At 38.7% G+C, this 14,520-nt stretch overlaps 1 protein-coding gene across 1 annotated transcript in view; it reads left to right on the top strand.

Annotated features, from left to right (window-relative positions):
* Positions 1-14,520, top strand: part of LOC140515231 (connector enhancer of kinase suppressor of ras 2-like) — a 570,766-nt gene that overhangs the window by 452,519 nt on the left and 103,727 nt on the right. Inside the window, exon 14 of the mRNA XM_072625828.1 lies at positions 8,475-8,523. Coding sequence (XP_072481929.1) covers positions 8,475-8,523 — 49 coding nt within the window. The remainder of the gene's footprint in view (positions 1-8,474; positions 8,524-14,520) is intronic.

Raw genomic sequence — 14,520 nt, forward strand, 5'->3', positions numbered from 1 at the left:
CAACATGGTTTCACCTTAGTTCAAACTAGCCTCGAAGGCAGGAACCATGTACCGCTTTTTATCTTCCACAGTCCTAGCCCAGCTTGGTGCACATGGTAAGTGCTCAATAAATATTTTTTTGAATTGGAATCAAAATGGTCCCCAGTTACAGAACCCTTTAAGGCATTCAAAATACTTTCCTCATGAGTATTTTCTTGCCCATGTTTGCTATTTTATTTCTCTTCAAGCTCTTTCCTCTCCCCACTCCCCACCCTGTACAATGTATGATCTTCTAGAACAGGGACTGTCGCAAAGTGTTGTCTTTATGTCCCCAGAGCCTAGCACAGTGCTACTCTTTATTTAATAGAGGAATAATGAGTGTTTGTTGAACTGAATTATTGAGTAACTTGGTAGTGAGTCATACAAGAGTCATTATCCCTATTTCACAGATGATGAAGTAGCCTCAGAGTATTTAGGAATGGCTATTCCTTACTTGTGGCCACACAGCTCCTCTGTCTTCTTGTCTTTACATCCAATGTCTCAACTCATGGGCCAGTGCTCTTTCTAATGCACCATTACGTATAATTTTAAACACATCAACACTATTTTAAGCAGTTAGTCTGCCATCTGGGAGAAGTCGCACATGACTGTGTCACCAGTGCCCCCAAATAACAAGACAACCTCTAAAGGAGGCCACCGTGTGGGCAATGAAGCTTCTACTGGAGCCAAGAAGCAACTTGGTAATCTCAGTTGCCATTGGATATCAATTGCTAACTCAGAGGTCAAAAAGAGAGGTGCAGTCCTCGAAAGAAGGACTGAGCAGAAGGAAACAGGATTCTCCATGATGCAGACACATAGCGTAGGAGGTTTGTGAATGTAGGAAGAGCACAGCATGGGGGACTGACCTTTAGCGAGATGATGAAGATTCGTTACTTGAGGTAAATGGGAATGTTGAGTTAACAGAGTGGAATATTTGCATCACCTTAGTAAATTAGTAGGTCCAAGTGAAGCATGGAAAGGTGTCATCAAGTCCAAAAATACAGAAATGCTCAGTGTTGACCTAGGATTCTTACCAAGAGGTGTGACCAGAGCTGTTTTTACCCTGGACATTGTCCCCACTGAAATATTTACTTAAGTGTCAGGGCTGGACTTAAAATATTGTTCTAAGATCTGCTCTTTTTTAGAGTTCTTAGGGTGGGGTCATTGATTTACTCAGCCCCAGCCTATTTAAAGTATGAAGAGGCCCAAACAATCAATCTCATGGGCCTCTTAGATCAGGGGTTCATAACCATTTTGCATCATAAATTCATCTGTTAGTCTGGTGAAGGCTGTAGAACCCTTCTCAGAATCATACTTTTAAATAATTGAAAAAAAAAGTTAACTTTCAATTATAGATTGATGAAAATAAAATGTATTTTTTTCCCATTCAAGATCATAGAGCACCTGAAATCTGTTCATGGATCCATGTTAAGCATGTATGCCTTAGACCAAGTGTGGAAAAGTCCTTTGAAGTGCAGTAATTTTGCAAAAGAACCATGCTGAGTCATTCCCCAATTGATAAATGGTCAAAGGATATGAACAGGCAATTTTCAGAGGAAGAAATTAAAGCTATCTATAATCATATGAAAAAATGCTCTAAATCACTATTGGTTAGAGAGATGCAAATCAAAACAACTCTGAGGTACCACATCACACCTATAAGATTGGCAAACATGACAGAACAAGAAAATGATAAATGCTGGAGAGGATGTGGGAGAGTTGGAACACTAATTCATTGTTGGTGGAGCTGCGAGCGCATCCAACCATTCTGGAGAGCAATTTGGAACTATGCCCAAAGGGCTACAAAAATGTGCATACCCTTTGATCCAGCAATATCGCTACTAGGACTATATCCCCAAGAGATCATAAAAATGGGTAAGGGTCCCACATGTACAAAAATATTTATAGCAGCACTCTATGTAGTTGCCAAAAACTGGAAGTCAAGGGGATGTCCATCAATTGGGGAATGGCTGAATAAATTATGGTATATGAATGTAATGGAGTACTATTGTGCCATAAGAAATGATGAACAAGAAGACTTCAGAGAGGCCTGGAAGGACTTATATGACCTGATGCTGAGTGAAAGGAGCAGAACCAGGAGAACTTTATGCACAGCAACAACCACAGTGTGTGAGAGCTTTTTCTGGTAGACTTAGATTTTTGTAATAACACAAGAACTTCTGAAAAAAAAAAATCCCAATGGTGGACCTCAAGCCAAAATGCCTTCCACACTCAGAGAGAGAAATATGGAAGTCACTCACATAATGTAGCAGATCATGTTTGTGTATGTGTATGTGTTTGTGTATCATGTTCTGATTTGTTATACGATTTCTTTCATTTATCTTAGTCTGACTACATAGCATGACTATAGTGAAAATATACTCAATAGGAAAGTATATGTAGAATCTATACAGAATTGTATGCAGTCGTGGGGAGGGAGGGAGGTAGTGGGGGGTGGGTGGGGAGGGATAAAATCGCAATTGTATGGCAGTGATTGTTAAACATTAAAAAAAAATAAAAATAAATTAAAAAAAAAAAAAAAAAAAAAAAAAAAAAAAAAAGAACCATGCTGAGATAGGTGGAAGAAAGTTTGCCATGCCACAGAAGCTGTCTATAAGAGATTAAACCAGAGGCCCAAAGTCCTTAGAGACGCTGGCTCTCTAGCACACCCCCAGAGGAGGAAAGGCAGGACAGACTGTGTCAGAATGAGACACTAAAACAGCTAACAGGCTTTACAGAAATCTCAGAGCCCCCAATTTCCCTTGCCGGTCCCTGTATCCAAATTCTATAATATAATCTTACTGTTACATAGCCCCAACATTTCCAGTAAACTGAATTTTGCTTTCCCCACCAAGAGGCCAGGGATTAACTAGAGAGCAATATAAATGCAAAGTTAGTCAGAGAACCCATCCTCTGTGACTGGGATTTTGACAGTCATTCTCTCTCTCCTGTGAGACAGGTTGGGAATGTTAAATGAGTTAAGTGACTCACAGAAATGCTGCAAGCTCCCCAGGGTTACAACCTCTCTGACAGAAGCCGAAGTCATGAGTCACAGGAGGTAGGGACCTGAGAAATGTCATCCAACCCCTTCATTTCCCAAATGAGGAAACTGGGGGTTACCTAAGATCACACAGGTGCAGGAAGTCAGAGACCCAAGACAACCCCAGTTTTTTTCTTAATTCTGAATCTAATTATTTGGGATTTTTTTTCACCCATGCCTCCCTAACTCACAGAAGAAGACTGATTCGGGCATATTTTTGTTTTCTCACTAGAAATTTTCCCACAGGTCACTGCAAAGAGTCATCTAAACATAGCTGTGACTAATTGAGTTGAATCTAGATTTTCACAGGTGAAAGCTTAGATGTGAAGGAATCAGTTTAGCTGCTACAGTTAGCAACTTTGCTAAATGTTTGAGGCTCATTCCTGCAGCCTTATTAACCTATCTAAGGGAGGTGCTGATTGCAGTTTCACGCACTTAACTCTTTCACTCTCATCAGCTCCAGGGGGAATCTTGTATAATTTTTCTCATCCCATCAGAGGTATTTTGTAAACTCTTTACTAGGTTTTTTTGCTTATATGGCCCCTGTACAACCTATTCATTATCCTTTCCACCAGGGCCATCCCTGAGCGAAAGAATGGAGGCCAATTTGGTATTTAAAGCCTCCTTTTCCCCTTTCCCATGAGGGCTGTCCCCACCCTGCTTTCAGTGTCCCTCTGACCCCAGGTGTCCAGTCTTCTCAGGCTAACTGAGGCCCTCCTATCAATTTAATGAACATGTTTAGAATCACAGTATTTAAAGCTAGAAGGAACCTGCAGTATTTCAGCAGACCTTAAACTGAATTGCTCTGTGTATTCCCTGCACCAGTGCACATTATGACCCATCCTCTGGGTCTCTGTTCATGTTCTCTCCTAAATCCTCTACAGGGCTCCATCTATCTATCTCTTTTACTCTACCTGTGTGATCTTGGGCAAGAGTACGACTGCTGGACATCCTCTAAATCCCTTGGCATTATGTAGACACTCAAGGAAAGTATAGGTCATCCATCTCTTGCCCCTCACCTTTGCTACCTGACTGGCCCCCTACCTTTTCTGATTGTATATCTTCGATGATATCTTCAACTCCATTTCGGGGATGTATTTCTTTATTAGTTTGGTGCTGCAGAAGAAGTAGGCCCATCCAGCCTGTCCTCGTTGCTTTTATTAATTCTTTGGAGCCCGTAGCATTATGTTATTTGTAGTCATATAGATCACCAGAAGAACAATACTGTTTTCAAGAAGCTAGACCTGCGTTTCAGAGAAAAAATCTGGAGTCACTGAAACTGCTGCCCAATATCTCACCTTCTTCCTCCTATTCAATTCTAGGCCTTGTTCATTGTCCATATTCAGTGTCTTGCCAACTGATTTATGTTGATGGATGAGTTCTCCTGGTTGACCATCCAGCTGCCACATCCCACCTTCTGTAAGAGATCTTTCCCAGTGCTCCCCACTGCCAGCACATTCCCTCTGAGTTCACCTCTCATTTACAATGTATTTATCTTGTGTATACAAAGATAATTTGCAGGCTGTCCCACCTCCCACTAAAATATGAGCTCCTTAGGGGCAGGGATAATGTGTATTCCAAGTGATTCGCACAATAGTAAAAGTTTAATAAATGTTTGTTGGTTTATTATGATCTGACCTAATTGGATCTTTCACTAAGCTGTTGGTAAACTGAAATACCTCTGTTTCTCCCTGTTTTATGATGGATACTATTCATAATCTTCTCCATCATTCTCTATAAGATTTTACAAATGAGTTTATATTCTAAACTAGTGTTCCCATATTCATTCTGCTTGCCAAGGAGATTGTGTTTGCTAGCTAAAGTGGTTTCTTGGCTCTTTTAGCCTCTTTGCCATGACCATTGATTTCCATTGGTTAAACCTGTTTAGAATCTGTTAACTATCTGTCTTGATGCTCATACATTTATCCATATCCAAGTAGGCTATTCCAATAGATCAGGTTGAAGCTGTTTAATTGTGCATCCTGCCCTTCTCATTTTTATTCTTTCATCTAATTTGATATTAATTTTGACAGCTCAGATTCAATTTATTAAGCCACGCCACATATAATTATAGTGCAGGCACAGGTATTATCACAGTCACCACATTTTGTAATTGTACAAAAGGAAATCAGAAAGTCTGGCAGCTCTAGGAATTAGACAGCCTCTAAGTTAGTTTGACTGTATGTCCAGGTAGCTATTACCTAGGTACCCAGAAGTCCTAGGCTAGCTTTTTGATAACCACATACTTCATTGATATCTTAGACCAGTATTAGTTTTTCTGGAGGTTAGAACCATGGCAGGCCCAAGACCTACTCTCTGCTTAAGTTGTTTCCAGAGCTCTAGGGAAACTTCTGCCTGTCCCCTTAGCACTCCTCCCTTCCCCCAAACCACCACTGTCACCCCTTTAGGTGACTTTTAGGTCTTCCTAGGTAAACTACGCCAGTGGTGTCAAACTCAAATAGAAACAGATCCCTGCAAGGTGCATATTGACTTAGAAAATCACATATTAACATTATCTATGTTATACTATATTGTTATTTATTTTATGAAACATTTATCAATTACACTTTAATAGTTTTGCAGACCACTTTTAGCAGGGTCAGAGTTTGAAACCTCTGATCTGCACTCAGTTATACTTGATTAAGTCTTTCCTATTGAGTAAGCCTAAAGCTACCATGGTCCCCATCCAAGAATTGTTTGGATCAAGCATCATCAAGACTTCTCTGGAATCTCAGAGAGTTATAGGATTTGAAGGGACCATGTGAGTCACTAAGACTATCATTACCTCCAATTAAAACTGTACCTTAAAGGTAATCAATATATTTTAAGCTGTATATTCCTAAAAAGTAGCCTGGTACAGTGTAAAGAGTAGAGGCTCCAGAGTCAGAGAACCTAGGTTCTAACCCCACCTCTGACAGAGTATCTGTCTGACTTTGGCTAAGTCACTTTACCTCCCTTGACTTTGGTTTCCTCAACTGTAAAATGAGGAATAAATAGCATCTCAGGTTCCTTTCAGTTCTAGATCTTTGAACCTATGATTTCCAGGGAGTAATGTGCTGAAATCTTCTTCTATTACCTTTTTTTTAAATTGATTCTCAGATTCAATTAATTCTGCAAGTCTGCCTTTCAGCTGAATCAATTATATTTCATTCTTTCCTCTGTAGTAATAACAAACCCACGATCACTGTCTTCCATATCTTAATTCTTCATTTGTTGTACAGTTTTAAATATTTAACTAATTTTCAAGATACTGACTTATTGACTTTCTGGACATCAATTCCTAGGGTAAAACTCAAGTTTCCAGGGCAGAGGTTCCAGGGATGACTTGCTAATTCTTCCCTATATCCAGGCCAGCACCATTAGCATTAGTATACTCTTCTAGATCTCTCTGAATCCAGAAAAGGGCTTAAATTTCTGGATGGTCCACTAGAACACCAAAAAACTGTAACTGTAGATTATTTGATGATTTGAGGTAGGAAAATGTTTTGATTTTCTCTTTACCTCTGTGATTTTTCACAGACTAGCATTTGCAGATATATCACACCAACTCATGTTTGTAACCATATCACGATTCAGTTTCCTTGCACCTGAGGCTGTATTTTCTACTTTAATCCTCTGAGAATCCTACAAATGCTTCATAAATACCACCCTTTAACTAATGCAGATGAGTGTAAAGGGTGTTCACGTGAACCACCATCAGGCACTTATACCCATTGGAATACAGCCCAGTGAAGTTGCAAGTGGATTTTGCATTATTCCATAGAGAATGTTTAATTGTTGCGGTCTCCTTGGTCAAAGCTTAATCTTGTTGTAATTTGCAAAATTTAATCCTTTACAACATAGCATTTACTCATTAATTCAAATGAATCACAGCATCTCAAAGTTGAATGGGACTTCAGGGACCACTGAGTCCAACCTGTACCTGAGTAGGAATCCCCTCTGTACTTTCTGTGGCAAGTGGCCATCAAACTGCTTCTGAAAGACTGCTTCAAGTAATAAGGAACTTAGCACAAATTATTGAGGACCCACCCCTCCCCAACATGATTTTTTGCAAGATGTACTGATTCAATTGACTTTTTTAATTTTCTTGGTTATTTCCCATGGAGTATCATTTTCAGAATATTAAATCATTTGTGAACTCGTTTTCTTTCTGTCATATTGACACCTTAGCACCTAGCAACAGATTAGGCACAAAAGGTGATTCAGATCTAATTGATGGTCATTCAGTCAATGACCAGCCACATAGTCTGGCCAAATGATTGTAGAGTAGGGGAGGCAAAAGTAGAAGTGAAATTTGTTGCCTTAATTGTCATTCATTTTTAAACTGTTTTTCTTCAGAAACTAAGAATTCCAGTGCAATATGAAATAATACTGTTCTCATGGATTATTTTACCAAGAATTTTGGCACTAAGTCACTGTTTAAATGCAATCAAACTGGCCTAGCTCGCTGTTTACAAGTAAAGACTTTGCAAAAATCCTCATACTCACAGATATCACAACCAAATTTGACATATTATACATGTGTATGTATGCATGTGTGTGTATGTATGTATGTATATAGTGAGACTCAGCATGGCAGAGTGGCTAGAGAGCAAACCTAGAAGGCAGAGTGCCTCTGACACTTACTGGCTCTATAACCTGAGCCAGTTAAGTCACTTAACTCTTCAGCACTCTAGGAAACTCTCAGACTCTAAGTTCCAGAAAAGATGCCATCCTGCTTTGTAGAGGAAGTCCCTCATCATGGAGTTTCCCATATCAGTGAAACATTGGTTCAGTCCCTCTAACCTATCCCTACACAACCCTCCTTACATAAATATATGGACATATAGAGATATAGGTATGTATAGCTATAGATATACACTATATATGTTGCCCAATGATCCAGGTATTAAGGATAGCTTGTGTATATTTCAGCTTGAATGATGGTTTTGAATTACAAATGGCTAAAGTGTTCAAATTAGTATTAAAGAAGACTCATTTTGATACTTTGGAAATCACTACAAGCCATTTTCACTAGTTTGCATAAGGTCAATTTAATAAAACTTCTATGAAACACCTACATAATCTATTTTAAGAGTGGCTTGCTGCAACATTGGAATAAGTTTTATTAAATTTGGCCAGCGGTGATTCAGCAGAGTGAAGGTGGCCTTGTTTATATTTCTATTTCTTGTGTTGTGTAAACTGCAAATAAAAGCGGACAATCTTTGCAAGCAGATAAATATATATGCAAAGCCATTGCATTCTCCCATTGACTTCACTTGTGATCCTATAGTATTTCATTAATAATGCCATTGGGAATATTTCCACACATACATTTGACCATGCATGCTCTTGTTCTTCTTAATCTGTGCTTTGCCTTTTTAACCTGTTAACTGATTTATCTTAAGCTTAAAGGAATTCTTTTTCTTTCCCATAGATATGCTAGCTCTGCTGCTGACCGTCAGGGAGGCATATCCATGAAGAAGGTAAGCTTTTGACAGTTACTTTGGTGCTGCTTGGAGGTTGTGGAGGCAAGGAATCAATGAGGTTTCATCTTCTCTTCTTCTTCTGGAGAAAAGTTGTTTTCTTTTCCCCTTTGACCTTGAATTCTACCCAGAATGAAGGAGGGTGGCAATTGATGGTGCTGGAATGTTACTGGAGAGAGGAGCCAGATATGGCTTTTAAAAAGAATACTGATTTGAAATAGAATATTTTCATTTGCATGAAACTAGAGTTGATGAAATATGTTTTCACAAAGAAATATGAGGCTAGAAACTTCCTCCCGCCCACATATTTAGAAATATGGGAAGAACCACTAGCATATGGAGATAAAAATTTAATTTGTATTGTATTTCTGTGTAGTCACCAACTCTGGGGTAGCTCTATATTCTTTTTGTAAATATACATATACGTATATAAATTTCTTTCTGCAATAGGAGTATTCTTGATGTACTGAATTTAGAAAACAGCATAAAATCCTACAATGCCCTATAAGACCCTTTCACATAGGTTCCAGTTGAATTCAGCAGTTCTCAAACCTTTTGGTCTTAGAATCCCTTTACATTCTTAAAAATAATTGAGGATCTACCAAAAGAACTGTTGTTTATATGACTTATATTTTACTGCATTTGAGATAAAAATATCTTAGTATTGTTATGAAAATAGTTCTAATCTCATGGACCCCCTGAAAGAGTCTTGGGGGTCCCTGTGATCCCTGAAACATATTTTTAGAATGGCTGTTCCAGTTTATTGGAATTTATAGTCATAAACATTCTGGAGTATCTCTTGCATAGTGTTCTCTCATTTTAGATGCTTGATAGGGTTTTTGGGGGTGTAGGAATTTTGATAACCATTTTGCTCTGATCTGACTATGAGGAGAACTTTGACTTTTAACTGAGCATGTCTATTTAAAGCCAATTTTTCCAAATCTTGCTGTATTATTTAGACAAAATTATTTTCCTCTTCTCTATATGACTTCCAAAATGAGCAAGAGAAGGTATTCAAGATAAGGATAGGTGGGAACCTAGATAGATATGGCCAGCAGGGAAGATTCTTTCTATTTGCAAAACTTCCCTCAAAACTATTTAGCTCAGTTGATTCCTCGATCATTTTTAACAGTCTTTCATAAATGTTCATGTTCCATAAATATGACCTCCATAGACATTAAATGAAAACAGTATCAGTGAAATATGGTATATCCACTTATATAACTGCCTATATAATCTACTTTTGAAGCAGACTTGACTAATTGGATACACACATGTGTCATGAGGGCAGTGCCTGGTTTTCTTTTTTTGTCTTATTTACCCCCACACGCTCCCCCCTCCCCCGAGCCTAACTTCATGCCTTATACAAAGTTGGGGTTAAATAATTTGCAAGTTCAATCCTAGTCTGAACTATGCCCAATCTATTATTCCACTCCAAAGAACACAAGAATTACATATATTTGACCAAGGTAGTCAGTCCATCAGAGGAGCAGAAACCTTTCTGACCACTTTAGATCCAGGTACTTATGCTAATGGCCACATTCCCACTTCCTGTCTGAATACCAGGAATAACTGAAGGGGAAAGCTAAATGTAGAAAAAGACCAGAAAGACCAGGAACAGAGCTTCTGGAGCTCTATTTGTACCTTGATCCCTTTCCTGGCACTCTCCTTTTAGGGATCTGCCTGAAACAATCACTCTATTTGCTCCCTTTCCTCAATTTATACCCTCACTTGGCAAAGTTATTTGTGTATATTCCAACCCCAAACTTCCAACTTGATAGAAACTGAAATGGTAATACTGCAAAAGAAATTGTCATCTTCAGACTGAAATTCATATCAGTCAGAAAGCATTTATTAAGCACTTACTGTATATGTACTGAAAATTTTGTAAGAGAACTTAGATTCAGAGATAATTATCCCAAGATAGTTAGACAATTTGTCTTTGATCTACTTTGTGAAATTACAAATATTTGACTGTAGTTTTTTGTTTTCCTCCAAATGTTTGACATCATGTAGACATTGCTACTGCTTAATCATGAAATCCATTAGAGTGTCTTTCCCCTCAGGTTAAAATCTTCACTGGCACTTAAGTGATTAATAAGCATTCACACCCAAAAAGGCTGGTGTTCCATCTTACAGTATTTGAATTAAGTCTTTAACACCCAAAACTGTCAGTCTTAACTTATGTATTTTAGTATTATTAATGTAGTTGTGTGTTGAGGCATAAATATTCTTGCCTTGTCTTTCTTTTTCTGAATGTCAACAAATCAGGTTGTAGAGATCTGAGTTTCATTGCATCTATTCAGAAACTTTACCAAAGGGCTATCTGAATGTAAAAAAAAAATGTTTTGAAGGAAAGAAGTGTATCTATTAACTCTTTGTCCTTCCTGTTGGCTGAGCTCAGATACAAAGGAAATATGCTATTTGGTTTACCTTAAAGGAATTCTATAAAAACTCACCATTCAGAAATAAGGTAGGTTTTACATATAGAAGCAAAGTGCTTCTCAAAGTCCTTGTCAGGAAGCATACTAAACACACTTCTGCACCTATGGGTGACTATTGCCCAGGTCAGAGTGGAATTTCTCTGGATAGGCCATCAGTATGGCAGCAAACGAGTGACTGCAGGCCACCAGTAGCATTTCGGTATTGGCCTTAGGAAAAAGTATTGACAGCAGCTTATAAGAGAGAGGGTCAGAGTTTCCCAAACACTGGTGCATGTTTAGGTGAGCCATGCTATTCTAGAAAAGACTTAGCAGGCCCTAACATCACAAATGAAAGACTTGGACTGCTGGGGGTCCAAGAGGTAGGCTATTGAAGTCTATGCAGTGGATTTGGGGCACTGTTCCATTATGTTTCTCACATGTGAGTTATTTTGACCCCCATGATTCTAATCCCATCTCTCTGTGGCCGAGAAGAACAGAGCTGATTCTGCTTCTACATGACAGTCCTTGAAGATAGCTATCATGTCCCCTCCAAGTCTGATTTTGTCTTGGTCAAACATACATGGAGCCTTTCATGGATATCATGTCAAGTCCATTTACCATCCTGAGGATTTGTGCAACAATTTTTTTCGATACCTTTGCCAGCTTTTAATCACCACTAATACAAATAGCAAGAGATTTCATGTAGAGTAGTTAAGTGGCGCAGGGGATAGAGCACAGGGCCCAGAGTCAGGAAGACCTGAGTCCAAATCTGGCCTCAGATAATTCCTAGCTCTGTGACTCTGGACAAGTCACTTCACCCTGTTTGCCTCAGTTTCCTCATCTGTAAAATGAGCTGAAGAAGAAAATGGAAAACCACTCCCATATCTTTGCCAAGAAAACCCCAATTGGGGTCACAGAGAGTCGGACACAACTGAAAATGACTAAACAGAAACAGAAACAGAGCACATTCATGCATTATGTGTAAAGCCCAAATTCTGGCCAATGGTTACAGCAGAATAAAACAATCGGCAAGCTCTAATTTCTTTATATTTCTGTTGTGAAGAATAATGATTTTTGGCTTCCCTTGATTGCAGAAATCTGCAGAAACCATGTCTAAGAATGTTGACAGAGAAGTACCCTGCAAAATGTTAAATTCAAGCTCATTTTCATTTATTGATGGACACTAATTACTTTTTATTAATTCAGAACATATTCTAATAAAGCAAGCAAGGGAGTCACCTTAATAATCAAAGTATAAATAGGAGTTTAAATCAGCAGATCCTTTAAGTTTCTTCCTTGCTCAATTATTAACTGACCTTTTGGTCTTTAATGATACCATCTGTAATAGTATTCTTTGAAGAATGCATTTCATCAGTGTGAGTCTCCACCAATGCAAATTGGAATCTTTCCATGTTTCATGAGCTACCAGGGATTAAAAAAACAATCATCACCTGGGGTCCTGCCTTTTAGTGACAAAACCCTTCTGAACATTTAAATAGGGTGGTCCTCAGGGTCACACAGATGGAGAATGTCTATAGCCCAGATTTTAGCATGCATCTAAATGGATACCCTGTAGAGACTGTCGTGTGATTGGTATGGATATCAGAAACAGACAATACAGGTGGACCATGAGCTGGCCTCAGAGTTATAAAAGAGCAGAGATTGCTGTGGGGGAGATTACAAAGCACTTTAATTGACCCCAAGCTTCCCATGAAAGTAAAGACCCATCTTTTCAAAACAAACATTCTACTGGTGTTAGTGCATAGTAACAAGACCTGGAACACTACTGCTCCTGAAAAACTAAAGATGAACATCACACAGAGGACAGTGGACAATTTTGAAGATGCTGAGAATGAGTGTTTTACGATATATCTACAATGAGGACCGCTGAAGAAAAATAAAAGTAGAGGACATCATGAAAGAATTATTAGATAGGAAGAGAACATAGGCTGGTCATGTGGTGAGATCACAGAATGAGAAGTGGACTCCTGGGGGCAAACTTTTGGAAGGATATGGACAAGATTCACATAGGATGGGCAGGTATGGATGGGTCACAATGAGGTCACAAATCCATTTGAGTGCTTGAGGGGTCCTCACATAACAAACTTAGAGCCCTCTCAAATCCATTTCATCTTGGCAAGATATATCTGAGCTTGAACTCTCCAAGTATCTGCCTTTGCTAGAGTAGCATCATCCTTGTGTCAGGATGAAGTAGAAGATTAAGATTTTATGGTGAGATTTGAAAAGCATTTGTGAGAAATTGTGCAAAAAGAACCTGCTGCTAAAAGGTATTGAGCTAATTTGGATTGCTGGGGATCCAGCTAAGGCAGCTGATTTTATCGGAATTAGCAGCCAACAATGAATTTCATGTGGGTGGAAGGATTGAGAGATGATCCTGGATTCACATGAGTGGCATCAATTTGTGGGAAAAGATTGCAGTGTTGCCTCCCAGCCCAGACATATACCCAGAGCTCCATATTCTCAGCCCTACACTTAGATGTCTACTAATGCAGAGATGTGCCTGATTCAGTTCAACTCAGTTCAATTCAGCAAATTTTTCTTAAGCACCAAGGCCCTGTGTTAGGTGCTGGGATGCAAAGGAAAAGATGGAAAAAAATACCATTCTACAGGAAGGATATGACTTGTCCACAAATAAGTAAATAAAAAGTAGCTTCCAAGTAATTTCAACGAGAGTGCTAAAAATGAAAGGGAGACAAGGAAGTTTTGGCGGAGGTCAGGAGAGCTGCACTCTTGACATCAGGCACCACTTATTCAAAGGTGTACAGACAGAAGATCTAATGGCATATGGTAGCCAATAAGGACTAACATTTATATGGTGCTTGCTACCTGCAAGGAACTGCGCTAAGTACTTTACAAATTTTATCTCATTTGATCCTCATAACAACTCCGGGAGGGAGGTGCTCTGATTAACTCAATTTTACAGATGAGGGAATCTAGACAAACAGAGAGGAAGTGACTTGCCCAGAGTCACACTGCTACCAAGTGGTTGAGGCAAGATTTGAACTTGGGTCTTTCTGACTCCAGGCTCAGGGTTCTAACCACTGTGACACCTAGATGCCCTGGTACACACATACATATGCATAGACACACAGAGGAAAAGAGAGAGGTATCATACATACATATGTGTGTATATGTACATTATATATATGTATATGTGTATGTGTGTATCAGTGCAGGAATACGTACTGATAACAATTTTCTTAATCTTTAAAATGATTTTTGGAGAAAAAATAAAGCAAAGAACATAATCTCTTGGAAACAAATAAAGATCTTTGCATGTAACTGATTGATTCACTGTCATACTCAGACTATGGTGAGCTGTTAGAACTGAATCTTTTGGTCAGATTCAGAAGAAAACAAGGGCAGAAATGCTGACAGGTATTTGAAGGTATTTTATCTTAGTGGCAAGATGCCTCCAACAGAACAGCATTTAAATAAATCCTAAGAACAAATGACATTATTTAGACATAGACTTTGGCTTCATTATAATAAATAGCCATTTACATTTGCTCTTCATGTATTGTTCTGAAAGTATGGCCCCCTGAGAAATGCT

The sequence above is a fragment of the Notamacropus eugenii genome, chromosome X, assembly GCF_028372415.1.
Source record: "Notamacropus eugenii isolate mMacEug1 chromosome X, mMacEug1.pri_v2, whole genome shotgun sequence".
Lineage (NCBI taxonomy): Eukaryota > Metazoa > Chordata > Mammalia > Diprotodontia > Macropodidae > Notamacropus > Notamacropus eugenii.